A 26,407-nucleotide genomic window follows, 5' to 3' on the forward strand; every position below is an offset into this window, starting at 1 on the left:
ATTGGATTGGCAAATCGGTGCTTTTTTCATCTCACAGCTGGTAAAGGTGAAACCTTTTCTTACATAGCAGAACTTTGAAACAGTAATTCATGCCTTTTACATCACATCTCAGCTGGATTACTGTAATGCACTTTACTTTGGAGTCAGCCAGTCCTCTCTGAAACGGCTCCAGTTGGTGTAAAATTCTGCTGCTCATCTTTTAACTTTTTGAGGTTCTGAATTCTAAACGGAAGATTAGAGAGGATTGAACTTTTTCTATTGCTGGTCCCAATTTATGGAATGACCTCGAGGTGCACATTAGACAAGCCCCCTCACTGTTTTAAAACCCACCTTTCATTTTTATTCCTTGGCTTTCAACACAGCTTGAGACTGTCCTTGTTTTAGTGTCTTATTTGTTAAATTTTTTTCTAACTTTGTTATTAATGTTTCTAAATTGTTATGTAAAATTGTCTCATGTTACATTTGTATTTATGTACAGCACTTCAGCTGAGGTTGTTCATAAAATGCTCTATAAAATTTTTTTGTTGAGATTTCATTGGTGATTTTTTTCAATGCATGGAAATATTGAAGAACATGAAATACTACCACAGTGACCATTTCTATTTTCATCTCTGTAAGGCACAACAGCACACTTTAATTTGGGTTCTGCAATAACAAAAAGTGTGATAAATGTAAAATAATTCCTTTAGAAACATGTGCTACCAAACAGTAGTTCTGTCATCTGTGGTAAAGTCACCTATGGTCCTCAAAATGATTGCCTTCTTCATGTGCTCTGCTGATTTGTTGATCGAGTAGTTGATGTGTTATGACAACGATACAATAGATGGCGATATCAGTCTTTTGTCTTACCCCAACTGGTAGCTTTACAAATATAAAGGCAAAGAACCTATTTCCCCTAAAATTCCCTTTTTAAAATGTGTACTATGGTGGTAAGTTAAATTTTTTTAAAATAGGTTTTCAAAACTTCACACAATGCTGAAAGATGAAAGTACAGTATAAATTAGTAGTACTGTCTGTTTTGCAGCGTCTTTGCTCACCTACAGTCGCCTGCAGCGTCTCCCTGACTGACTCCTACTCCACCCCTTACTCTCACTCTCCCTTTATGTCTCTCTCTCTCGCTCTCTCCCTCTCTGGCCAGGCCATTAGCCATGAATTATGGTACTGCTACCATCGCAGCCAATTGTCTGGATGAGAAGCAGGCTGTGCCTCACTTTGCGTTGTCGTGTCTTCGCCTCTGGCCAAGTAGTGGGCTCGTCGTCGAGCAGCTGCTAATCATCTCTGCAGTGTCGATGCGAGCAGGTAAGCAAAAAAATAAAATAAAAAATGTCATGCTGGACATTTATCACGGCAATTCATACATTGGATGAATGATGGTCGCATATCGTGAGAAGAGTCTGAAACTTTGATGTATGGCATGCCAGTCTTTTTTTTAATGTCTGTTTTATACTGTTTTGGTAAAGTTACAGTGGGGAAAAGGTGCTTTGAAAGCAGAGACAGTGCTATAAAGTCCTACACTTTGGGAAAGCCATAAGGAGATAAGTGGCAGGATACAGTGTTTAGACACAGCCGCCGCATATTGTCATATTCAGCACTGAACAGCACAGTGGGTATCCCTGGATTATTTATTGTGCGTATGTATTTATTTATTGTCGTATTGTTTTGCACTTTTGTTTTTTTTAATCACTTTTTATCTACTGTTCTAGAGCTGGGATGTTGACATTTATTTATATACCACACCACACTGTATATACAGTGATCCCTCGTTTTCCGAGGTTAATGGGGACCAGAACCCCCCGCGAAAGGTGAAAAACCACGAAGTAGGATTTGACCCCCCCCAGGAATTTTCGTTTATGTGGGTACCAGAATGTTTAAAATATGTAAACAGTATTAGTACTTTATATATTTGAGACAAAGATTACAACAGCACATGTATTTACTTAAATCTTTAATTATAAAACCTTATAGAGTAATTAACATTCATCAACATTGCCTTCTGAGCGAGGCGAAAGAGGCCTGCGTTGATGGCTGAGGAGAGGCTCTCACTTGACTCGTAGAGGCTTTAGGTTCACTCGGAGACTCTTGTGCTGGGGGCGCTGATGGTGTAGCTGGGGTTTTAACTTGGAGAAAAACATGGTGATGGGTAGTTGTTGTCTTTGTTTTTTCTTTTGCTTCAAAATTCCCCTGTACAAGGACATAACTCCGTCTCTTATTACCACACGTTTCGCTTCGTAAATGAACCAGTTTTGTGGATGTTTGCCTCCTCTTTCTTGATGTACCGCACTGTAGATCCATTCACGACACAATGGCGTGCCACAGATGCATAACTTCTGTCCTCTTTGATCATATCTAAAAGTTTCACTTTTTCGCTGATGGTCACCATCTTCTTCTTCCTCTTGGGCGCCCCGGAGGAAGATTTTGCAGGGGCACAGCGCTTAGGCGGCATTGTAAGGGCTTAACTAATCCCAAAAAGTTATCACGAACACAACACTAAGATACAGTATGTGAGACACTCAACAGCGTGGACGAGACTGGCGAGACACAACAAGGGAAGATGCTGGGTGAGGCTGCGATGATGCGCAGCCAATCAGCTCACGCGATAAATCCACTCGTGCTCTCATTGGTCAATGTCGCGCCGGGAACCAATCACGCGCCTTGTATGAGTGCCCGTGACATGTACAGTACAGTACAGTACAGGCATGTACAAAGCCTCTGAGTCAACTCATCTCTTTGTTTGGCATGCAGGGAAACCTTCTCTCTCTCGTGCATCAACATGAAACAACGCGTCTTTCCGCAATACGGCTGCTGATATGGCTGTTTTTTTTTTTTTTTTTTTTTTTTTTGATGAATTTAAAAAAAATAAAAAAAAATTTTGATGAATGTTTTGGGAAAACCCGCAAAGCACTGAAGCTGCAAAACGTGAAGCGCGAAGTGGCGAGGGAATACTGTACTGTATATGCTCAGTGATTCTCAAGTTGTGGTACAGGTACCACTACTAGTACGTGGGCTCCCTTTTGTGTTATGTGAAATAATCACTTCCTAAGTACAGTTCAGTTGTATTTAACTTTAAGTTAAATACATTAAAACTGTGTTTTTTAAATTTTCTGATATTAAGCGCTGTCTTTAAAGTTCAAACTGTGCATAATGTTACAGTGGCTTACAATAATATTGCATAAATACGTTACTTCCTGAGTTTTCATGTTCTTCCCGTGCCTGCATAGGTTTTCTCCGGGTACTCCGGTTTCCTCCCACATTCCAAAAACTTGCATGGTAGGTGAATTGAAGACCCTAAATTGCCCGTAACTGTTAATGCAGTGGCGGTTTCTGATATGGACAGTTATAAAGTTTCTGTGAGTGCAAATGGTTGTTTGTTTCTATGTGCCCTGCATTGGCTGGCGACCAGTTCAGGGTGTACCCCGCCTCTCGCCCAGAGTCAGCTGAGATAAGCGCCAGCACACACCCGCGAGACGAGTGAGAATAAGCAGTTCACAGAATGGATGGATGAATGAAGTTTTTCATAAACATTTAGGCCTTCTGTGCCATTATATTTTAGTACTGTCATGATGCTGGTTCTTGGAGTGCTAAATATTTTTTATGTGGTACTTGGTGTAAAAGGTTTAGAACCACTGCGCTATTTAATTTCTGCCTATGCACTTGTTGGATGCAATTTGCATTTTGTTGCCTTGTACTGGTGACACCTGTAATGACTAAGGTTGAATCTTATCTAACATACACAATTGCCCTTGCAATTGAGCATTATATACTGTGTATATTGTTCACAAATTGAATTTAAAATTACAAGTCATTAAAAATTGTGGCTTACAAATACAGCGGCACGGTGGATGACTGGTTAGCACATCTGCCTCACAGTTCTGAGGACTGGGGTTCAAATCCCAGCCCTGCCTGCGTGGGTTTTCTCCAGGTACTCCGGTTTCCTCCCTCATCCCAAAAACATGCATGGTAGGTTGTTGAAGACTCTAAATTGCCCGTAGGTATGAATGTGAGTGGCAATGGTTGTTTGTTTATATGTGCCCTGCGATTGGCTGGCGACCGGTTCAGGGTGTACCCCGCCTCTCCCCCGAAGATAGCTGGGATAGGCTCCAGCACGCCTGCGACCTTCGTGAGGATAAGCATGCAAATACAGTATTTGAGTATACAACCACAGTGGTGAGTTTTGAGATGATAGCTTTTGTTCGGACAATTTTTTTCGTTTGACTTCCCAAAAAATTGACCTAGCAAAGCTGTATGGTGGCAGTGAACTCAACTCACTTCACAGCAAGCAGCAGTTTGAAAGATAGTGAGCAATTCTTCAAAAAAGAGGCTGCAAGCTGGTTATTGCCACTCCCAGTTGAAGTTTACTGTCAAATAATGTTTACTGTCAAACTAAACATAAAAAAGTTACATACATATTACATATTAGTTACATATAAAAAAGTTAAAATTAAACAATACCCACAGAGTTATGTTCTTTATCCTCTGCAAAAAAAAAAGTACTAATAGCTTCCTGAGTCAATTCCAGCAACTGAATCACTCTTGTTTGTCGACATGACTGTATTTTACTGCCACCCGGGGGGCCAAGTCACACATACAAGAAGGAGCCACAATTAATTAATCGTGATGTGCAAACTGTAATTCTAGACAATATATTTGTTATTACTATATGTTTTATGGAGTACAATATTAAAGAGGGCTATTTTACTTATTAAAAACATTACAATTCCACATTTTGTGTGTGTGGGGGGGGGGGGGGGGGGCTTGATCCTATTTATGGAATTTCCGTTCCTTTCAAGTGTTTTGAGCATGGTCACATGTTAAATTTTTGTTTAGGGATTTTGTGGACAAAAATGCATGTACTATATGTTATAAGTGAAGATAAATTGAAATTTCAGTACAGATTTTCTGGCAAAATGAGAAGAACAAACCCATTTAGCCAAAGACAGGGAGTAGACGCACTTTATTTGTGATGCAGTGGGATGGATGTGGCCCCCGAGCCTTGAGTTTGACACTAGTTTTCTAGAACCGCATGCAAATTTGTACACAAGAAACCAGATTTCACTTTTTAAGACAGACAGATGTCGTATGGTTGCACTTTTCCAGTGTTTGCGTTTCAGTTTGCCTTGTTTTAACAAAGCCGGCATTTATTTGCCTGTTACGAAGTGAGAGAACAGTAGCCAGATGGAGGCTGTTGATCTTGTTCGAAAGGTAGATGTGAAAAGGCCATTACTTGGACCACGGCAAACACACACTCATAGCCCAATGTGTACACACACATTCACTTAAATTTGTGAAGTCGGGGCTGATGTACTAAAAGTCAGTTGGAATTATTACACGCACTTTTAGGTTGTTTGTTGACATGCTTCTGTCGTCATCTTCATGTAAGGTATGAGTGCCTCTGTGGCAGTGGATGCGCATACAGGTTACCCACCGTTATATGCGAGACATGATACATAGATTCGTGAGTGTTGACCTGCGGTGTTAATGATTGACAGAGCCTCTCACACAAAACCACTGGTTGCTAAGCGCCTGAGGAAAAGCAGTTGCATGTCTAAGAGCTGCTCTGTACATATAAAAACATGTTTTACATGCATATTGACTTCCAATGTCAAAACTATTGGCGCAAAAAAAATGTCAGCAAAAAGACATTGTTTGCTTTATTTTTAGTAATGCATGGTTAATTGATAATGCACACGGAATGAAAAAAGAAGCACTTAACATGCGCATATTAGCTCAAACACTGATTTGTGCTTTCCAAGCTGTTGGTGCACTGAGCTGAGACGATGGTGGGACTGAGGAACCGTTCCACATGGGATCCACTACTGCTCAAGTCGTCTTGCATCAAATCTTGTGCTGTTGGCTGCTCCTTGGGCATCACTGCGCACCTTACCTATGCCAATGCAGACAAAGAGCCCATTGAAGGTGAGTGATGGGGGCAAGTCAGTTACGTATTGTATTTGCATAAACCAATAGAAATCTTACTTGAGAGGCCCATGAGTCTGTGCTCATAACCACCTTTAAAATACTTGAAATATTGTCAAGTATTGTGGGATTCTCTCTGGGATTTTTTATTTTTTTTTTTGGTCAACTGGTAAAAAAAACGACATGGCGAAAAAAAATAAGCCTTACATTGAAGTTACAGAGATTGTCAGGTGTTAATGTGGAAAATGTTTATTATCCTGTGACATTATTTATGTTTATCCAAGGGGATTGATTAAACAAAATGACAATGCAAATAATTTGTAACATGTAGAAGATTAAAAGCAGAGCTTCACTATACACTAAATCCAGCATTTGCCTTTCCTTTTTCATTTGTATATACAGTGGTGCTTTGCCAGATAAGATAACAATACTCACAGACATGTATTCTGTATCCTCTGTGAAGAACAGCTATCACGGATGTGTTGACGTCTCCTCTGTCTCCACGTATATCTGTATATCTGTTTTATACTGGGCACGATGGACAACTGGTGAACACGTCTGCCTCACAGTTCTGAGAACCCGGGTTCAAATCCGGCCTCACCTGTGTGGAGTTTGCATGTTCTCCCCGTGCCTGTGTGGGTTTTCTCCTGGTACTCCGGTTTCCTTCCACATTCCAAAAACATGTATGGTAGGTTAATTGAAGATTCTAAATTGCCCATAAGTGTTTGTTTATATGTGCCCTGCGATTGGATGGCAACCAGTTCAGGGTGTACCTTGTCTCTCGCCCATAGTCAGTTGGAATAGGCTCCAGCATGCCCGCGACCCTAGTGAGGAGAAGCGGTACAGAAAATGGATCGATGGACATTGCATTTATTTTTATGTTTTGGGGTAGGGAGGCTGGAATGGATTAATGTAATTAATTTCAATGGGGAAATACAATTTGAGATAAAAGTGTTTTGATTTACAAGCATTTTAAATCTCAAACTACGACTCCACTTATTTATAATAATTAAAACATTATGTTTTGTAATGTTTTCCCCGGGTACTCCGGTTTCCTCCCACATCCCAAAAACATGGCATGGTAGGTTAATTGAAGACTCTAAATTGCCCGTAGGTATGAATGTGAGTGCAAATGGTTGTTTGTTTGTTTGTATGTGCCCTGCGATTGGCTGGCAACCAGTTCAGGGTGTACCGCCAACGACCCGTGAGGTGAAGCGGCTCAGAAAATGGATGGATGGATGGATGGATGGATGTTTTGTAATGGCATGGTATACGACTGGTTAGCACGTCTGCCTCACAGTTCTGTGGACCGGGGTTCAAATCCCAGCCCCGCCTGTGTGGAGTTTACATGTCCTCCCCGTGTCTGTGTGGGTTTTCTCCGGACACTCCGGTTTCCTCCCACATCCCAAAAACATGCATGGTAGTTTAATTGAAGACTCTAAATTGCCCTTAGGTGTGAACGTGTGTGTGAATGGTTGTTTGTTTATACAGTGGGTACGGAAAGTTTTCAGACCCTCTTAAATGTTTCACTCTTTGTTATATTGCAGCAATTTGTTAAAATCATTTAAGTTCATTTTTCCTCATAAATGTACACACAGCACCCCATATTGACAGAAAAAAAACATAATTGTTGACATTTTTCATAATTTATTAAAAAAGAAAAACTGAAATATCACAGAGCCATAAGTATTCAGACGCTTTGCTGTGACACTCATATATTTAACTCGGGTGCTGTCCATTTCTTCTGATCATCCATAAAATGGTTCTACACCTTCATTGGAGTCCAGCTGTGTTTGATTATACTGATTGGACTTGATTAGGAAAGCCACACCCCTGTCTATATAAGACCTTACAGCTCACAGTGCATGTCAGAGCAAATGAGAATCATGAGGTCAAAGGAACTTCCTGAAGAGCTCAGACACAGAATTGTTGCAAGACACAGATATGGCCAAGGTTACAAAAAAAATTATGCTGCACTTAAGGTTCCGAAGAGCGCAGTGGCCTCCATAATCCTGAAATGGAAGACGTTTGGGACGATCAGAACCCTTCCTAGAGCTGGCCGTCCCGCCAAACTGAGCAATTGGGGGAGAAGAGCCTTGGTGAGAGAGGTAAATAAGAACCCAAAGATCACTGTGGCCGAGTTCCAGAGATGCAGTCGGGAGATGGGAGAAAGTTCTAGAAAGTCAACCACCACTGCAGCCATCGACCAGTCGGGGCTTTATGGCGGAGTGGCCCGACGGAAGCCTCTCCTCAGTGCAAGACACATGAAAGCCCGCATGGATTTTGCTAAAAAACACCTGAAGGACTCCAAGATGGTGCGAAATATGATTCTCTGATCTCATGAGACCAAGATAGAAATTGTTGGCCTTAATTCTAACTGGCATGTGTGGAGAAAACCAATCATTGCTCATCACCTGTCCAATACAGTCCCAACAGTGAAGCATGGTGGTGGCAGCATCATGCTGTGGGGGTGTTTTTCAGCTGCAGGGACAGGGAGACTGGTTGCAATCGAAGAAAAGATGAATGCGGCTAAGTACAGCGATATCCTGGATGAAAACCTTCTCCAAAGTGCTCAGGAACTCAGACTGGGCCGAAGGTTCACCTTCCAACAAGACAATGACCCTAAGCACACAGCTAAAATACCAAAGGAGTGGCTTCAGAACAACTCCGTGATTGTTTTTGAATGGCCCAGCCAGAGCCCTGACTTATACCCAATTGAGCATCTTGGAAATACCTGCAAATGGCTGCCCACCAACCTACACCACCCAACCTGACAGAACTGGAGAGGATCTGCAAGGAGGAATGGCAGATGATCCCCAAATCCAGGTGTGAAAAACTTGTTGCATCATTCCCAAAAGACTCATGGCTGTATTAGCTCAAAAGGGTTCTTCTACTAAATACTGAGAAAAGGGTCTGACTACTTATGGCTGTGTGATATTTCAGCTTTTCTTTCTTAATAAATCAACAAAAATTTCAACAATTACGTTTTTCTTCTGTCAATATATGGGGTGCCGTGTGTACATTAATGTGGAAAAAATGTACTTAAATGATTTTAGCAAATGGCTGCAATATAAAAAAGAGTGAAAAATTTAAGGGGGTCTGGCTACTTTCCGTACCCACTGTATGTGCCCTGCGATTGGCTGACGACCAGTTCAGGGTGTACCCCGCCTCTCGCCTGAAGGTCCGTGACCCTTGTGAGGATAGAGCGGTACAGAAAATGGATGGATGGATGGATGGATGTTTTGTAATGGACTACTACAATTTTGCAATTTTCTGGTGTTAAAAATTTTAATTTCCAAATATTCCATGAGTGCCCGAAAAAGACATAACCATGAGTATTTTTGTTTGCAAACCCAAAGGAACACTTATTTAAAATAAAAAATAAAATAAAGAAAAACACAACCTCCATTAAATGGGTTTAGATCAGGATTATATTAAAAAGAAAACAATCTCAACGCTTTTTAAAGTATTGTAAATTAAGATGTAAATTGAGTTTGGAGTGTGATGGAACATTTATCTGTTCCTTATCAGCGGTGATGTTGGGAGCGAGTGGACTCGTATCCTTGTTGTTGCTGTCATCATGGGACTATTATTGTTGTTGATACGGCTGTTGTTGTTCCCATTGTACTCTGATTGCTCACCCCTTCTATCCTGTTTTTTGTCTCGATATACTCCCTGTCCCTCTACTCTGTCTGACTATATGAAACCAAACGGGTGAAGTAGACGAACACCCCACAGAGCCTGGGTTCTGTTCGAGGTTTCTTTCCTAGAGGTGCTTGCTATTGTGTAGTTCAGTTGGGTTTCTAATATACAGTACATATAATGTGTGATGAGTGTCATTCTTGACCTGCTCAGTGTGTAAAGTTCCTTGAGATAACTTTTATTGTGAATTGGCACAATATAAATAAAATGGACTTGACTAATGTCTTGTTCTATACTATGCAGGCGTGTTTGTGTACCCTCTTGGAGAAAAGGAGGTCGTGGTGGGCTTCGAGGCGGCCATTGCAGGACGTCTGATGGGGGTCGAGATTCAGAACCGAGGCAAGCTGAAAGACTGTTGCTTGGACTGCTGCCCCGGTCCTGGTGCTGAAGGCCGGGAATGGAACTGCTGCGGGAGCTCCAGCTTGGACATGCAGTGCATTAACGGTGAGCGCCAATTGGCTAAGGCTCACCGCAGACCGAATGATAGGGATGAAAGTGATTAACCTGGACAATCGCGAAAATATTACAGTCAGCAACTCTCCACCGCACAGTAGGCGATTGACCCTCACACATATAACCAGTTCGCTGCAACCCAAAAACTGTGACTCCTCGGATGTTTTGAGGCGCCACATACACTGTACTGTATTATTTTTTTCATTGGCTCAAACAAGATGGTGCCATTGTCAAAGAAGAAGCTGATTGCCCTGGGCACTGTAGCTAGATTAAAGTGTTGATATTTAAGAGGCTGTTGGTTCAATTCATTGACTGAAGTTGTGCATTTCCATGACAGAGACTCTCCAAGCTTCGCTTTTCCATCCACAAGTGTATATGAAAGTGTGTGAGACCGGATTTGAACCCACGACCTCAGAACTGTGAGGCATATGTTCTAAGCAGTCTCACACCATTCCGCCAAATTATGTATATAGTCCAGTATTATATTAAAATACAATAGTATATATACGGTTGTTTATACTGTATTATTATGGATTGGCGCCACTCTGGCGGCGGCCCGCTGGATGTTTTGTACTTGGAAACGTATTTTGTTGTGAAATCTCTCATGCATTTTGGCAACAGAGACTCTCCTCCACCCTTTTTCATCCAAAGCTACATTCTGTATGAAATGATAAATATCGTTAAGTATTCTCATAAAAACCCATTATACAAGCATATACTGTATTACGGTATACTTTATTGGTACAGCTTGGGAGTGGCTGGCTGAATCTAGTTTATATCTGGAAACATAATTTTGTTGGGAATGCACATGAATTTTTTATTGTCCATTACATCTGCGACGTTTAAATAACGCTGTTCACCGGTGAGTAAAACTCTGAATCGCAGCAAAGCTAGTCGCTGAACGTCGGCTACACGTGAAGACTAGTTGCTTAACCCGGCACACTGCATGACAGTCATTCGGTTGTGATTCAACCGCGTCGCTCGTTGTGCGGCAGGCCTAATGGACATCATTCATTTTATAAACATGACAATGTGACACATCTATATTTTTGTAGCATCAAAAGAATAGACTGCCGGATCCCAAATGATTCCAGCCACGGAGAAGAGTTGTCTACTGTTGTAATATTCTACTCTCAACATGAACAGAAATGTAATTTCAAAATGGACCCTCCTGTTTTAACCTCACTGAAGAAAACAAGGGCATACTACAGATTCCGAGAAATGTGGCTGCTGTCCAACTATCAAATCGGTGCTCCTGTGGTACAACCAGAAGTGTGTGCTATTTCATAATAAATTGTGAACACAAAATCATTTCTCAATTGCAGCCTCCCGCATCAATTGCTGTTTTTAAAATTCAAAAGTTTGATCAAACATTTTGTTCTGTTAAAGTTGTGACATCCTGTTTTTTCTCTCTCAGGGCATCTCATCCTAGATGAAGACCTGGAAAGAAACACCTTCATCGTGGGCACAGGGGTCATAGGTCCCATGGATATAGTGTCAATCGTCATGAAGACCACACTAGAACTGCCAACATTAGAAAATGGAGCAATCCACATTGTCTATCCAACATTACTGACACCCATTGTCACGCACATGACTGGAAGCAAGAGTGAAATTGGGGGGAAATCTGAAGAGACCGGGTACCTGAAATTGCCAAATTTCTATTTAATTGATCACTCATCAATTACAACTTTCAGTCCACAATTTCATGAGATAAGACAATTAATTTGCCACTCTCATGTACAGGAAGTCCTCGATTTACTAACGAGTTCCGTTCCTACGCTGGCGACGTAACACGATTTTCCGCGCAAGTCGGATTTCACCGTTAAAGTCAAAATGTATTTCGAAATACTTATGTTACTGGTATTGTCCCACATGATTGTGACAGCAAGCTCAGTGTGTGTGGGCGTGTGCATCGATGTGTGAGTGAGACGGGACTGCGAAGGAGGAAGGAGTGCGCGCCGGTGCGAGTGTGTACAGTGGCAAGTGTAGTGACGGCAACCGGGGAAAAGTAGCGATTAGCGGAGGACCCATTGACGTTGAATGTGCAGAGGAGCTAATAAAGCCATTAAAGCAGCAAATCGGTGCTTCGTGCCTTTATTGTTGCCGTCACCCAGCTCAGCTGTGCAACAAGAGAAGGGAGTTAACCCCGAGGAGGACAACCTCGGCACTGGAGAAGGCGTCTCCAGACCACGGTCAGGTGACCGTAGCAGGAAAGGTTAACGCTTCGTTTAAAGAAACTAAAATACATTAAAATAAAACAAAATAAGATGCTGTACTTACCATTACTGCTGAGAGTGTGAAAAAAGGAGGGTGAAAAAGGCAAAGATACTCCCGCCGCACAAACACAGACAAGCACTATGCACTAGCTAGCAGAAACACTATGGTGCTGGGACAAAATGGCGGATGAGGCACTGGCGTCGTAAAGTCGAAACGTTGTAAGTCGAGTGCGCCGTAACTCGAGGACTTCCTGTACTCAAATTATTAGAAATAGCTCTCTGTATGATGCAGTGCAGTTCGACAGCAATAGAAACTACAACCATTGTAATACATAGGAATTAAAAGTCTACACACCCATGTTCTGATATTACAAAAATGATAAACCATTTCAAAATATGTGTTCTGACTTCCATTTAACATGAGTTTGAATGTGATTAGTTAATTCTGATCACAACCTCATCACTGGTTATAAAAGGGTGTATACACTTGTACAACCACCTTATCTAAGTTGTTGTTTTTTTACTTCCCCTCTCAAAAAGTTTTCAGTTTTTTTCTATTGAGTTATACAGGTTATAGGTCACATTAATGGTGGAGAAAGTTTTTAAATGATTTATCTTTGTCTCATTTTTCTATATCCAACAACCTGGCGTTTGAACAGGGGTGCGTAGACTATTAATGTCCACTGTATATATGTTGTTACAGTGTCAATCAAAACGGAGCATGATCGTCAGAATTTGGGGTACAGGCATTCTATTGGATCTCATTAAATCGTGCAGGTGTATCTAGTATTTAATGTCTGTTGAGTATATATTTCATTAAGTTTTCTACTGTTTCCCCATGTGTGTATCCATCTTCAGACCAACCAGCTGTTTTAGTGCCACCTCAGGAAAACCGGACCGGGTACTTGATTCTGAACCGCAGTACTGTGCACATGCCATCTTCTCCAGTCCAGCTGCCAGTTTGGCTCCTTATGAACTCAACTTCCAACTGTTGGTTCGAGGTGCTTGTCTGCTGGCCGGTACATCCTTTCTCTCGTATTTTGCTTAATTAATTAAGTAATATATTCCTCATCTCATTACTTTTTTTTTGTTTTTCTAAGCCCTGTTTTTTTGCAGCAAATGTCTTTGTTTTTTCATCCTGAACTCAGGACTGGAGAGCCCCACCCACGCCCTGAGAGCGGATGCTGACCCCAGCGCCCAAAGTGCCTCCGCCACCTACATCACCTTAGCCCAGGAGCATCCCTATGACAGACACATAGAGATCATCTTGCACCTCAGTGGTGAGTATATAAAAGCTTCATTTATCTTCCACCGTAATTGCTGTTTTTTTTTTTTTTGTGAATGTTAAATGTGATTCCCCCCCACAGAACCACACAGCCCACTGGTCATAATAGAGAAAGGAAGGCTCTCCTTCAGCGAGTATGAACAGCACATCCTCTCTCGACGTGATTTCATTCGCTGCACCCGCAGAGATCCTGAACCTGAGAGGAAGGTTAGCGGAGCATGTATGTCATTTTTTCCATCCGTTACTCTGTTGAGCTAACTGCACTCAAATGAATGCGTGTGCAGATGGAGTTTGTGCGGAAGCGCTACCACAAGGACATCCTAAACAACCCGGTGTTGATGCTCAATTTCTGTCCCAATTTCTTGGGGGAACCTCTGGACCTGAACAAAGCTACCAGAGAAATATTGCTCCTTGTTGACTGGTGCAGCGCCATGAGTGGGACCAACATCCGTCGTGTGAAAGTGAGCTCCAGCCAAATATTACTGAAAAATAATTCAAGATTACCTCAAGCACACCACTGAAATTTGTTGCGCTCAAAACCACAAATGAAATGCTCTAATGTGCACTACTGAAATGCTATCATACATACTACTGAATGAGGATTTCAGTAGTGAATGTGGGTGAAAGAAGTCTGTACTATGTGAGAAAGTGTTTTAGCAGTGAATGTGAGTGAAATATTTAGTGTGTGCGTGTGAGAGAGAGTGCGTTTCAGTTGTGTTAATGAGAGCATTTCAGTCGTCTGTATGAGAGTGTTTCAGTAGTGTGAGAACATTTCAGGAGTGTGTTTGAGAGCATTTTAATCAGAATCAGAATCATCTTTATTTTGCCATGTCCAAAAAACACACAAGGAATTTGTCTCCTCCAAAAAACACACAAGGAATTTGTCTCTGGTAGTTGGAGCCACTCTAGTATGACAACAGACAGACAGACAATTGACAGAATTGTAATTAGTAATAGTGTACGTGCGAGCGTTTCAGTATTTCAGTAGCCATTTCAGTTAGGTGTGAGAGCATTTCAGCAGTGTGTGTGTGTGTGTGTTTATGTAGTGTGTATGAGAGCGTTTCAGTAGTGTGAAAAAGTTTCAATAGTGTGTGAGAGAGCATTTCAGTTGTATTAGTGTTTTAGTAGTGTGTATTAAAAACATTTCAGTCGTGTGTTAGAGAGTGTTTCAGTAGTATGTGTGAAAGTCTTTCAGTCATGTTTATAAGAGCGTTTCAGACTTAAGTAGTGTGTATGAGAACGTTTCAGTGGTGTGTTTGAGAGCATTTCAGAAGTGGGTGTGACAGCATTATAGTAGTGTGCATAAGTGTGTGTGTGTGTATGTGTGTATGAAAGCATTTCAGTAGTGTGAGAGAGCATTTTAATAGTGTGTGTGGGAGCTTTTCAGTTGTTTGTGAGCAAAAACAAAATCAGTAGTGGGTGTGAGAGCATTTCAGTGGAGTGTGTGAGAGTATTTCAGAAGGCTTTGTAAGAAGAAAAAAAACAGTGGTGTGGATGAGAGTGTTTCAGTAGTGTGTGAGAGCATTTCGGTGGGGTTGTGTATGGGAACGTTTCAGTTGTTTGTGAGCCAAAAAAAATAATAATTCATTAGTGGGTGTGAGAGTGTTGTAAGAGCCTTTCAGAAGTGTTTGTGAGCAAAAAGTTTTGTAGCGTGGATGAAAGTGTTTCGGTAGTGTGTGAGAGCATTGCAATTGCGTGCGTGATGAAAGTTAATCCTGAATTATTTCCCCAATTTTTCCTCCTAATTTGAACTCATGCTGCTGAATGTTGTCTTACGTCAACAGGAAGCCCTGGTGGTCGCCTTGAAGAGTCTCCCTTCGGGCACCCTGCTCAACATTGTCGGCTTCAGCACCCCCATGAAACCTCTGTTCACAGCCAGCAAGCTCTGCACGGATGTTAGTTTGAATTGTTTAAAAGGGAGATTCGTTGGGATCGTGTTTCCTGAAGGCAGATGTTTTTCAATCGTGCATGATGGTGCCTTTGACTGTCTGCTCTTTAATCTGGCAGTAGGTCAATTCTTTGGGTTGCCTTAGCAGCAGAGTATCAGCTTTCGTCAAGATGCGGACAAACAGTATTTTCACACTCAACTGACCATATGGTGACCTTTTATGTATTTTCACACGCCAGTAAGGTGTTCTTTCAAAACCTCCCATCAAGCCTGTTTGTCCACATTTTAACAGAAGTGCTAATCTGTGCATGTTTGCCTTCGCTTTATTACACAAGCTCTGATTCAATTACTTTGTACCCTGACTGTGTAATTGGGGCATCTAATATCAGACAGTCAATTTGTCTTGGAGGTGATGTTTGCCTAGGCTTCGTCATTGTTAGTTTTAGTTGCTTATGTAATTTTGAAAGCACTTGTGCTTCAGGTCACGCTGATGCAGGCCTATGAGTATGTCCAGAGGATGAGAGCGGACATGCGAGGCATCAACCTACTGGGGGCGCTGTCCTGGGTGTACCAGCAGCCTATGCAGCGCACATACCCTCGTCAGGTCTTCATCATCACGGACGGCTCCAAAAACAACGTGGCTAAAGTTTTGGAGCTGGTCCGCAGGAACACATGCGCTGGCAGGTATGGATTCATGATATTCTAGTGAAAATAAAAACAGGTAATTTACTACAACACATTGGAATTGTGTTTCTCTCCAGGTAATCCGGCTCCCTCACACATTCCAAAAACATGCATGTAGGGTAAATAGAAGACTAGCCAAACAACTGTCGCGTTATTATTACCGTGAGTCTGGCACTTGCGGCACCTTGCTAAGCGCTACCAAGGCTAGCGCATAGGGAAGCTATCACAAAGACAAAAAAAAGACTACAAAATGGCCACAAAGCAATGAAAAGACAAAAAAAGACTCCAAAAAAGACAACATAGGCCACTAAAAACTAAAAAGAAAAAAATTCAAAACACTTTAACGAGACACAAAAAAAACAAACAAAAAAACTAAAAATTAGTAAAGTCTACAACATTAAGACTATATGGGGGAAGAAAACAAAGACTACAAAAGACAAAATACTCCAAAGACTGAAAAAAGATGAAAAAGACAACAAAAAGACTCCAAAATTAAAAAAGACTACAAAAGACTAGTGTATGAATCTGAGTATTAATGGATGTTTGTCTAGATGTGCCCTGCAATTGACTGGCGACCAGTCCAGGGTGTACTGTATAGATATTAAGACGAGATATGCTAACGCACTTTCGCACCACAGCTAACCGACGTGCCTACATGGTGGCCATGTTGGCGGGGTCGATGTTCCCATCAAAGGCAATGCACGGACATTGAAATTAAGTCGTAACTTGCTCCTTTCTCAACCGATATTCACGAGGTTTACATTTTAGTCAACGTCAAAGTGTGTGCTATCAATACAGGACATTTGGGGGAAAAAACTAAAGCATTTCTACCTGTGAAAGTTTACTCCCAGTTCTCGTCGTAATTATACGTTGTTGCAACCATATGCAGCACGATGTAACCGGCATCCTTGGCCTTTTAGTTGTCATGCATTTTTTCATAAATTTAACGTCATTCAAAAGGAAACAGTTGCCAACCTCATTATTTGAACCAAATTGTTTCTGTGGTCTTATTTTTAGTTAAAACAGAGGTTATATAAAGATTGTATTGCTAACCTGCACTGATAATCAATCAAGCAATACTTTTTGCATATAGCAACTTTCATACTAACCACAAAGTGCTTCACAGAACAAGCACCACGACAGAAGAAAAGTCCTGGAATCCACAGGCATGAACTGGAAACTGTGTGCTGTATGAGACTAATACGCCACAGGGGGGAGAAAAAAGAGAAAGACTGGGCTGATGGAATATATTTCAGCCCCGCCTATTAATCTTGTTAAGTGCTCTCCTATGCAATAAAAGTGAAATTCCCCCAACAATCCATCTCCCTCAGTGATGTACAATAACTCCATTTATCCCTCATTAGTATTCTGCTCTTACACTGACTTTCCTCACTGAATCTGGATTGTTAAAATTTACTCTATGACCTTACCATTTTAAAAAAAATAATAATTTCTGTATACTTACACTTATACTTACGTATGTATAATGAAACGTTCATTTGGTAATGTTTTCCTTGTGTTGTGATGAGTCGCGTTCTACCCATTATCCCTGCAGATGCTTTGGTTTGGGCCTTGGTTCCAGAGCATGCAGGCGACTCCTGCAGGGCGTCGCCAAGCTGACAGGAGGTACTACAGAGTTTTTGGAAGATGAGGAAAGACTTCAGCCCAAGGTCTGCAGCACTGCCATTTAGTGTGGAAATACACTTTGCAGGTTTTAATTGACATGTTTCATTTGACTTGTGTTATATGACCTCAAATCCCTTATTAGCTCATAAAGTCTCTCAAAAAGGCCCTCGAGCCTGTGCTGACCGATGTGCGGATTGACTGGTACCTGCCTGAAAACATGGAGGCCCTTCTTTCACCCAATGAAATCCCTGCGCTCTACCCAGGGAATCGCCTTATTGGATATTGCACGCTGTATGACGTGACAACTTTTAAAGCCAAAAAGACTGAGGTAAACCATAGTCCTAAATGCTTTTATTGAATGAATACTGATGTGGCATATTTGGAGCATGTGGGTACATTGGAACTTGTAAAAACATTTTCTTATAGGAAATAATGGAAATAGAAGGACTGGAGGAGTGTTCCCCCACTATTCGTGAGGCATAGTACCCAATCCTGCCGTGTATGGCAAAAATCTGCACGTAATTGATGACCCACCCAAAAGTTTATAATTTCCTATAGATGCCACAAGTAGGCAGAAAAACAATACTTTTGTCTGAATGAAACTCCTCAGGTCACTTCAACATAGTTAATTGGCACCAAGATGCCACAAGATGATGGCAAAAACACCACTTTTGTCCAAAAACAAACTCCTCAACTCACTTCAGCATAGTTTCTTGCCGCATGATGGCAGCAAAACACTCCTCTTGTCTAAATGAAGCCCCACAACCCACTTTAACATAGTTAGTTGGCACCAAAATGCCACGTGGCACCAAAGCACTACTTCTGTCAAAATGAAGTTCCTGAGCTCACTTCAACATAGTTTCTTGGTGCCAAAATACCACAAGATGGCAGCGAAGTACTACCTTTGTTGTAATGAAGCTCCGCAACCCACTTCAACATAGTTCTTTGGCACCTGGAAATCCGGAAAATAGTGAGTTTTCCAACGAATAATGGAGAATAGGTTAAAAATAAACAAAACCCCTCACCCAGTCACGTCACATTTCTGTTTTTTGTTGAAAAACTTGGCTTTTTGCTTTTTTTCGTTTTTTTTGGGTGCTCTTTCTGTAATGGTGTAAGGTGCCTCACTGTCACCAAAGTCCTGGCTAATAGGAAAGTAGTAATTGTTGTCAATTAAGTATGTTGAAGTGATATACATCTCAACTGTTCCAAGATCTTTGTATGTCGGGGCAGAGCGAGGTTTATCCCAGGTTGTTACCAGAATTACAGAGAGTCTTTGCCCCATGTGTATGTTTTTGCTCTGGTTTCGTTATTGCTTGACAATTGCTATTTTTATGAGATGCAAAACAAAAATATACACACAAGTTCTGGATTTTTATTTTATTTTTTTAATCAAATATTTTTTAAGCCATTTCCTTTTAAGGTTAATGTAAGATGAGTTTGAAATGATAGTGTATTGGGGGTCATAGTTTGATGTTTATTTATGGTTGAAAATATGAATATAAGCATCAAAAAATATTTGTGACAGGGCTTGGTTAATGTAATATAATCTGTTCTAATCATAGAATCAAACTGTCACTATTATCTCTCACCATTCACACAAGGAATATATATACTGTATAATATATGAATGTTTATTTATTCCAACTTTCTCAAACAGTACACACACATATGTTTCAGTGTCAAGAGCGCGGCTGCAAAGGTGTACATAATACCTCCATGGGTTCTGTTCTTTGCCCGTCTAATGACGACATCTCACCTCCTACTTCTGAGCTCATGCCTGCGGTGACTTGTCCGGAAGGTAACGACCTGGAAGAGGCGCTGAGGGAAATCTCCAGAGAAATCTCATCAGAGTTCTCCTGCGCCAAAGACGCCGACCCAGACCCCAGCACAGGCCAGTTATAATAAATAATAGTGCATTGGTTCAAGGTTTGTAAAGGGGTGGAAATTTCCATAGGAAGTTAAGATGGGGACTTTTGTAAATATTTCAAATTGTAAACTTTACATGGGAATTATGGGAATTAAACCCTCAATACTGGTTAACAATTTCCCTATATGTGCACGGTAGGTGTGGAGGTAGACTGGTCCAGCGATGTGAGGACCAGGATCCGGGAGAGCTCCTACATCCAGGAGCAGTACGTCCTCACCCATTGCTCCCTCAGTAGCGAACGGAGTCTACCCACACACATACAGGCTTCATCTAGTTCTGACGCTACGAGCCAGGCCTGTCTGTCTGACCCAATGCCCTCTGCTCCGCTGCTGGGCACGGGATCTTTACCGCAAGGCCTTGAGAAGATACCTGGTCCAGAACAGCGGTCATCTTTGTCTCGCTGGGCTGACTCGAACCTCTCAGCTGAGACTCCTGACAACGGCAGGAAAAAAGTGAATACTTTCACAATTATTCATGATACGTGCATGTAGTGGACTCTTGGACCTTGAAGGGTTTGATGGAGTTTCTTAATATGGTCCTAAAGCCAGAGGTGACAAAAGTACTCACACTCTGTACTAAAGTAGAAGTACAGATACTGTATAAAAATAAAAAATAGAAATGCATTACCGTCTGTGTTTTTAAAACATTTGTGATACCCGCAATCATTAAGTTGCCGCTAGTTTAGGACATCCATCAGACTTTTTAAAAATCTTTAATTCCAACATATGAATTCCACTTCTCATTTAAACCAGAATGGACAATTAGGTTGTAGTGACGAAGCGGGCTGGAGACAAAAATCGTTGGCCCGTTCAACCATGGCAGCGAGAAGCTTCTCGTCACCGCAGGGTGAGCTGGAGATGCATCGCCTCAGGAGAGCCCTGGAGAGGGTCTCCTTCGACCAAACTCTGGGAGGAAGGCTGGATGAAAGTGACGGAGAGACAAAGCCACCAGAGACGTTGTCCCACAGAAGCCTCAATGACTCCAGTGAGTTACAAAAATCCTTCTTTTTGCCCATTTCAAGAACAGTGTCACCTTGACATACGGGATTTTCCAGTTATGAGCCGTCGCCCGGTAATTTATTAATTTTTTGTTTTGCTGTGAGCTGCCAACAAAAATGGTACTTAGCTTCAGCGGCTCCACCGTTAGATGGGCACTAGATGGCGGCAGCAAAATTCACAACATCCGACCGGCATCAGTTCATGTCTATTGTGTTTTGTGCTCATCCATCCATCCATTTTCTGTACTGCTTATCCACACTCGGGGTCGCGGGCGAGCTGGAGCCTATCCCACCTGACTGGGCGAGAGGCGGGGTACACCCTGAACTGGTCGCCAACAAACAAACAACCATTCGCACTCATATTCACACCTACGGACAATTTAGAGTTTTCAATTAACCTGTCGTGCATGTTTTTGGGGTGTGGGAGGAAACCGGAGGAAGCTCACGCAGGCACGGGGAAAACATGCAAACTCCACAGAGGCGAGGCTGGATTTGAATCCGGGTCCTCAGAACTGTGAGGCACATGTGCTAACCAGTCATCCAGTCAAGCTCGTATTTTAATTAATATTTGAGCAGGTATTTTGCCAAATTTCTTTTTTTTCTAAGCATGCGTCCTAAGAAGGTGAAAGTGAGCGAGGTGTGTGGTACTCCACTTGGCGAAACATTATGAGCTTAGTAATTCTCTGATATGTACCACACCACTATTCATGGGGGATAAGGACTGACCCCTGCCATGAGCAGTGAAAATCTGCAAATAATTGCCGCCACCCCTCCCCCCCACTAAAAAGGTTTTGTAATTAGGTATAGATGCCACAAGATGGTGGTAAAGCACTTAAAACAGTAAGGATCATAAAGCATCAATGCCATGCATCTAGAATGTACACAATCATGAGCTCATGTTACATAAACAACAGTAGTTAAATTATTCAACACAAACAAACCACCTTCACGTGAGGCTCATCAAGTATTAGTATTAGTTAGCGGGCAGGCTAAATAACATGGTAGCACAAACTGATGTGATATCACACATGGGCAAACAAACAAGTGCACTAGCACTTTACACAAATGGTCATTCAGATATTTTTTGGCATTGACACACAAAGTCATGAAACAAATTAATCTTATAAGTCAAAGCACCACTGTATTTATTTCTCCCTCTCACCCCACAGGTGGGCTTATTTTTCCTGCCTCTCCTCTGGACTGGGACAACTTCACAGACCCAGAGTGCCTATTCACCGCAGTTCCCCTGCAGGATCCCCCACCGGGTCAATGCCGCTCCCTCGTTCATGGGCTTCTGGGCGGCAGACTTGTGTCCTGGGAGGTCACTGTGAACCTGGACCACCTCTTGGTCCCTGAGGACCAGAGGGCGACAGTGGTGGAAGGTTGTAAAAGTAAACGAGGAGGAAGAGAAAGGGAATCTTGGGGGGAGATCATTCACCAGCTGACCGCTCGCTCTGTCATAAGAGACTTTGAGAAAATGGCCGAGAGGGAGAACCAAACAGAACATGGTTAAGTGTCAACTTAACTGTATCCATACTGTATAGTGTCCACTTGCTTCTGTACTCACAATATGTTGTCTTTAGGTTCAGCTAAACGGTACCGTGTGAAGGCCACCCAGACCAGTAAACATTGCAACATCGTCTGCATGTACACAGCCTTCACCCTAATTGACAGCAACCCTAACAAAGGCTGCCAGGATGACGTGGAGGTCCAAAATACAGGTGTGCCAACCATATGCTCACAGGTCACAGCTGCAAAATGAAACAAGTTCCAATTGAAGATGTTTCAATGTGGTTATAAAGATACTTTAGTTACGGTAAACCCTTGCAAATGCATACCTACCTAAATTAGTACTTGCTTTATGAATATGCTTATTCATTGAGTTCTGTGTTTCTTTAGGGATACTTTTGGGAAGCAGTCGCAGTTCCCACTCGGGTAGTCGCAAGCAGAAAACGTATTCTGCAGGTCTGGGCAGAAGGCCCACCAGTAGAGACTGTGAAGAGGGCGAGGATACATGGAACTCTACAGGTAGATGGAATGAATTCCTATTATTTTGTTCATCAAGACATCAACCATCTTTGTGTCTCTTAGACAGAGATGACACTCCTACCTCACCGTGTAGCCTTACTTCCTGGGACTCGAGTAAGTGCTGTCCATTTGCCTAAAACATGTTTGTTTACATGCCCCGTCACTAAGTCACTTAAAACCTAATTAGAAACAAGTTAGAACAGCCTTTAAATTGATCTCTCTTTAATCTGTGGTAAACGTATGCACCGTGTCAATGTGGGGAAACCACAACTATTTCACCTCATTTTATTCAAACTGCTGTCTCAGACGCCCTCAGTGCTGCTCCCTCGGTAACAACGGGCCCATCATCCACTCGTTCTCAACGATCTATAGAAAGCAAGTCAATGGAGAGCTTCTTTGGCACCAGGTAAATTCTCAAAGCTAAAAATGCAATAGAAATGTCATTATTTGAAAGGGAATAAGATCCCCAAATATGCAAGGTGTATAGTGGGTATGGAATGTATTCAGACCCCCTTAAATTTTTCACTCTTTGTTATATTGCAGCCATGTGCTAAAATAATTTAAGTTATTGAGAGAAAAAAACAGAATTGTTGAAATTTTTGCAGATTTATCAAAAAAGAAAAACTGAAATATCACACCCTTTGCTCATTATTTAGTAGAAGCACCCTTTTGAGCTAATACAGCCATGAGTCTTTTTGGGAATGATCACACCTGGATTTGGGGATCATCTGCCATTCCTCCTTGCAGATCCTCTCCAGTTCTGTCAGGTTGGATGGTGAATGTTGGTGGACAGCCATTTGCAGGTCTTTCCAGAGATGCTCAATTGGGTTTAAGTCAGGGCTCTGGCTGGGCCATTCAAAAACAATCACGGAGTTGTTCTGAAGCCACTCCTTTGGTATTTTAGCTGTGTGCTTAGGGTCATTGTCTTGTTGGAAGGTGAACCTTCGGCCCAGTCTGAGTTCTTGAGCACTTTGGAGAAGGTTTTCGTCCAGGATATCCCTGTACTTAGCCGCATTCATCTTTTCTTCGATTGCAACCAGTCTCCCTGTCCCTGCAGCTGAAAAACACCCCCACAGCATGATGCTGCCACCACCATGCTTCACTGTTGGGACTGTATTGGACAGGTGATGAGCAGTGCTTTGTTTTCTCCACACATGCTAGTTAGAATTAAGGCCAAGAATTTCTATCTTGGTCTCATCAGACCAGAGAATCTTATTTCGCACCATCTTGGAGTCCTTCAGGTGTTTCTTTAGCAAACTCCATGCGGGCCTTCATGTGTCTTGCACTGAGGAGAGGCTTCCATTTTAGGATTATGGAGGCCACTGTGCTCTTAGGAACCTTAAGTGCAGCAGAATTTTTTTTGTTAACCTTGGCCACACCTGTGCCTTGCCACAATTCTGTCTGAGCTCTTCAGGTAGTTCCTTTCACCTCATGATTCTAATTTGCTCTGACACGCACTGTGAGCTGTAAAGTCTTATGTAGACAGGGGTGTGGCTTTCCTAATCAACTCCACTCAGTATAATCAAACACAGCTGGACTCCAATGAAGGTATAGAACCATCTCAAGGGTGATCAGAAGAAATGGACAGCACCCGAGTTAAATATGAGTGTCACAGCAAAGGGTCTGAATACTTATGGCTGTGTGATATTTCAGTTTTTCTTTTTTTAATAAATCTGCAAAAATTTCAACAATTCCGTTTTTTCCCGTCAATACGGGGTGCTGTGTGTACATTGAGGGAAATAAATGAACTTAAATAATTTTAGCAAATGGCTGCAATATAACAAAGAGTGAAAAATTTAAGGGGGTCTGAATACTTTCCGTACCCACTGTATATTGTCTAGTGGATCTCATTAGATTATGGAGGTTGACCTAACATAACCATATTATCATTTTAACTTTGAAAGCAGGGCGTAGTTTTCTTGGTGTACACGAAACACTCAATAACTTGCAAAACTCATTGTAACTCTTCCAGGTTTCCCCTTAACAGACTCAGGTCCTCGATTTCTTCAGGACGACAGGTTCCTCTCAAGTCCCACTGCCTGTCTGCACAGACAGACAAACAACCTGAGAATGAAGCTCCAAATTACCTGCCCCTGGTGAGTTAATGTGAAGACACAGATAACAAATCTACAGTGGAGAATATATATTTTATTTATCTTGTGAATGTATTTATTAGTAAATAGTTTATTTATTGTAAATAACAAAATCGTAAAACATGCAACTTAACATAAGTTTAGTTTTTTTATTCATGTGAAATTAGAACAATTGTTGAACTTGGACTTCAACAATTGTCGGAAAGTATTGTTGTACAGTGATTCTCAAAGTGTGGTATGCGGGCTCCCTTGAGTAATACATGAATGAATTACTGAATTAAATGTTTATTTTGTGCATAATTTAATTTAATTTTCCAATAGTTGTTCATACTGTCACAGTGGCTTACAATAATATTAAATATACTTTTTAGGAATAAAACCTCTGCCTAATGTTTGATGAACTCTGCATTTTAATATTGGTCATTATAGTGTTACTTGCGAGCTAAGTATTTTTTTAAGGTGGTACTTGATGTAAAAAGTTTGAGAACCACAGAACTAATGAACATGTCGGCTTATCTGCTTTGCCGTCTTAGGTTCGCCTTCAACTGGCCTCAGGAGCGTTTCTGCTCACTGAGATGTACGCCGACTGTGTCCAGATCTCCTTGGACCGCCTGAAGAGGGCTTCCCCCTACACTCTGCATCGTCACAGCCTCAGCCCGCCTTTCCGCTGCGCGTCTCCCAGCGCTCCATCTTTGTCCTCCTCCGCCAAACCTCCCGGCCATCACCAGGTCACCTTTTCACCCTCCTGCTCCCTCGCCAGAACAACCGTGCCTCCCTTTCACCACACGCCAGATGACACCCCCTTGATGCTGGAACCGAGGCTTCGCCGAAGACACCTGTTGGACCGAGACCCCGACACCTTATGCCCGGATCTCCGCAGCTGTGAGGAAGGCTCCCTGGAGCTACTGGGCAGCAACTCCCAAGGTCACAGTCAGGGCCAGGCGGACAGCGGTCGCGGATCAGAGACAGATGTGTGCGAGGGGTCCTCACTGGAGCCCCCCTACCTCCATGTGAGTAGCCAGTTGGCTCAAGACGACCTGGAGGGCTCAAGCTGGGCGACTGCAGTGGCTCTGGCCTGGCTGGAGCACCGCTGTGCTGGATACTTCATGGAGTGGGAGCTGGTGGCGGCAAAAGCGGACTTCTGGCTGCGCGGCCTGGAGCTGCCCGAGGGGGTGGACCTGGCCGGGTTGAGGGGGGCCGCAAGACAGCTGTTCCTGCTGCTGCGCCACTGGAATGAGAACATCAAATTCAACATGCTGTGTTATAATCCCAATAATATGTGAGACAATTTCTTTCAGCGATGGCGAGATTTTCCTCTGTGGAAACTGAGCCAGACCCCTGCTTTTGCATTAGATTGTGATGGAAAATAACCGCGTGCCAAGTTCATCTTAAGTTGCACATGCATCTTATCAGGCATTTTTACACACACAAAAAAAGTGGCCTTTTAAGATTGCTGAATGCAAATCACAAAAATGCCTTGACTAAAAGAAATGACCTTTTGCAGCAAACATCTTACTTTGTAAAATCACCAACAGTGTCAAATAAAAGTTTGACAATAAAATTAAGCAAGGAAAACCAACTTTGGTTTGGAA

The 26,407-nt window shown here is 42.2% G+C and overlaps 1 protein-coding gene and 1 long non-coding RNA gene across 4 annotated transcripts; one reads left to right on the forward strand and one right to left on the reverse strand.

Annotated features, from left to right (window-relative positions):
* The first annotated feature begins 1,145 nt into the window (after positions 1–1,145).
* Positions 1,146–26,402, forward strand: vwa5b2 (von Willebrand factor A domain containing 5B2). 3 transcript variants are annotated; one of them, XM_061797516.1, is made up of 22 exons: positions 1,146–1,299; positions 5,751–5,913; positions 9,859–10,059; positions 11,486–11,708; positions 13,146–13,288; positions 13,436–13,567; positions 13,655–13,779; positions 13,857–14,033; positions 15,357–15,467; positions 15,942–16,144; positions 17,700–17,814; positions 17,913–18,098; positions 19,448–19,661; positions 19,836–20,149; positions 20,450–20,681; positions 21,864–22,202; positions 22,278–22,415; positions 22,594–22,722; positions 22,786–22,836; positions 23,029–23,128; positions 24,695–24,818; positions 25,349–26,402. In XM_061797516.1, exons 2-22 carry the CDS (start codon positions 5,775–5,777, stop codon positions 26,096–26,098), a joined length of 4,146 nt encoding a protein of 1,381 aa, XP_061653500.1. In that variant the 5' UTR covers positions 1,146–1,299; positions 5,751–5,774; the 3' UTR covers positions 26,099–26,402. The 3 variants fall into 3 exon arrangements, with proteins under 3 accessions (XP_061653500.1, XP_061653499.1, XP_061653501.1); XM_061797515.1 differs by having other exon boundaries at positions 13,146–13,306; positions 25,349–26,399; XM_061797517.1 differs by lacking the exon at positions 23,029–23,128 and having other exon boundaries at positions 13,146–13,306; positions 25,349–25,488.
* Positions 22,022–23,226, reverse strand: LOC133488954 (uncharacterized). The gene is made up of 5 exons (XR_009791777.1): positions 23,002–23,226; positions 22,805–22,901; positions 22,537–22,716; positions 22,262–22,445; positions 22,022–22,161 (listed from the first exon to the last, which is right to left on the reverse strand). It is a non-coding gene; the product is annotated as an uncharacterized LOC133488954 (long non-coding RNA).
* Positions 26,403–26,407: the final 5 nt, after the last annotated feature.

The sequence above is a fragment of the Phyllopteryx taeniolatus genome, chromosome 14, assembly GCF_024500385.1.
Source record: "Phyllopteryx taeniolatus isolate TA_2022b chromosome 14, UOR_Ptae_1.2, whole genome shotgun sequence".
NCBI classification, from domain to species: domain Eukaryota; kingdom Metazoa; phylum Chordata; class Actinopteri; order Syngnathiformes; family Syngnathidae; genus Phyllopteryx; species Phyllopteryx taeniolatus.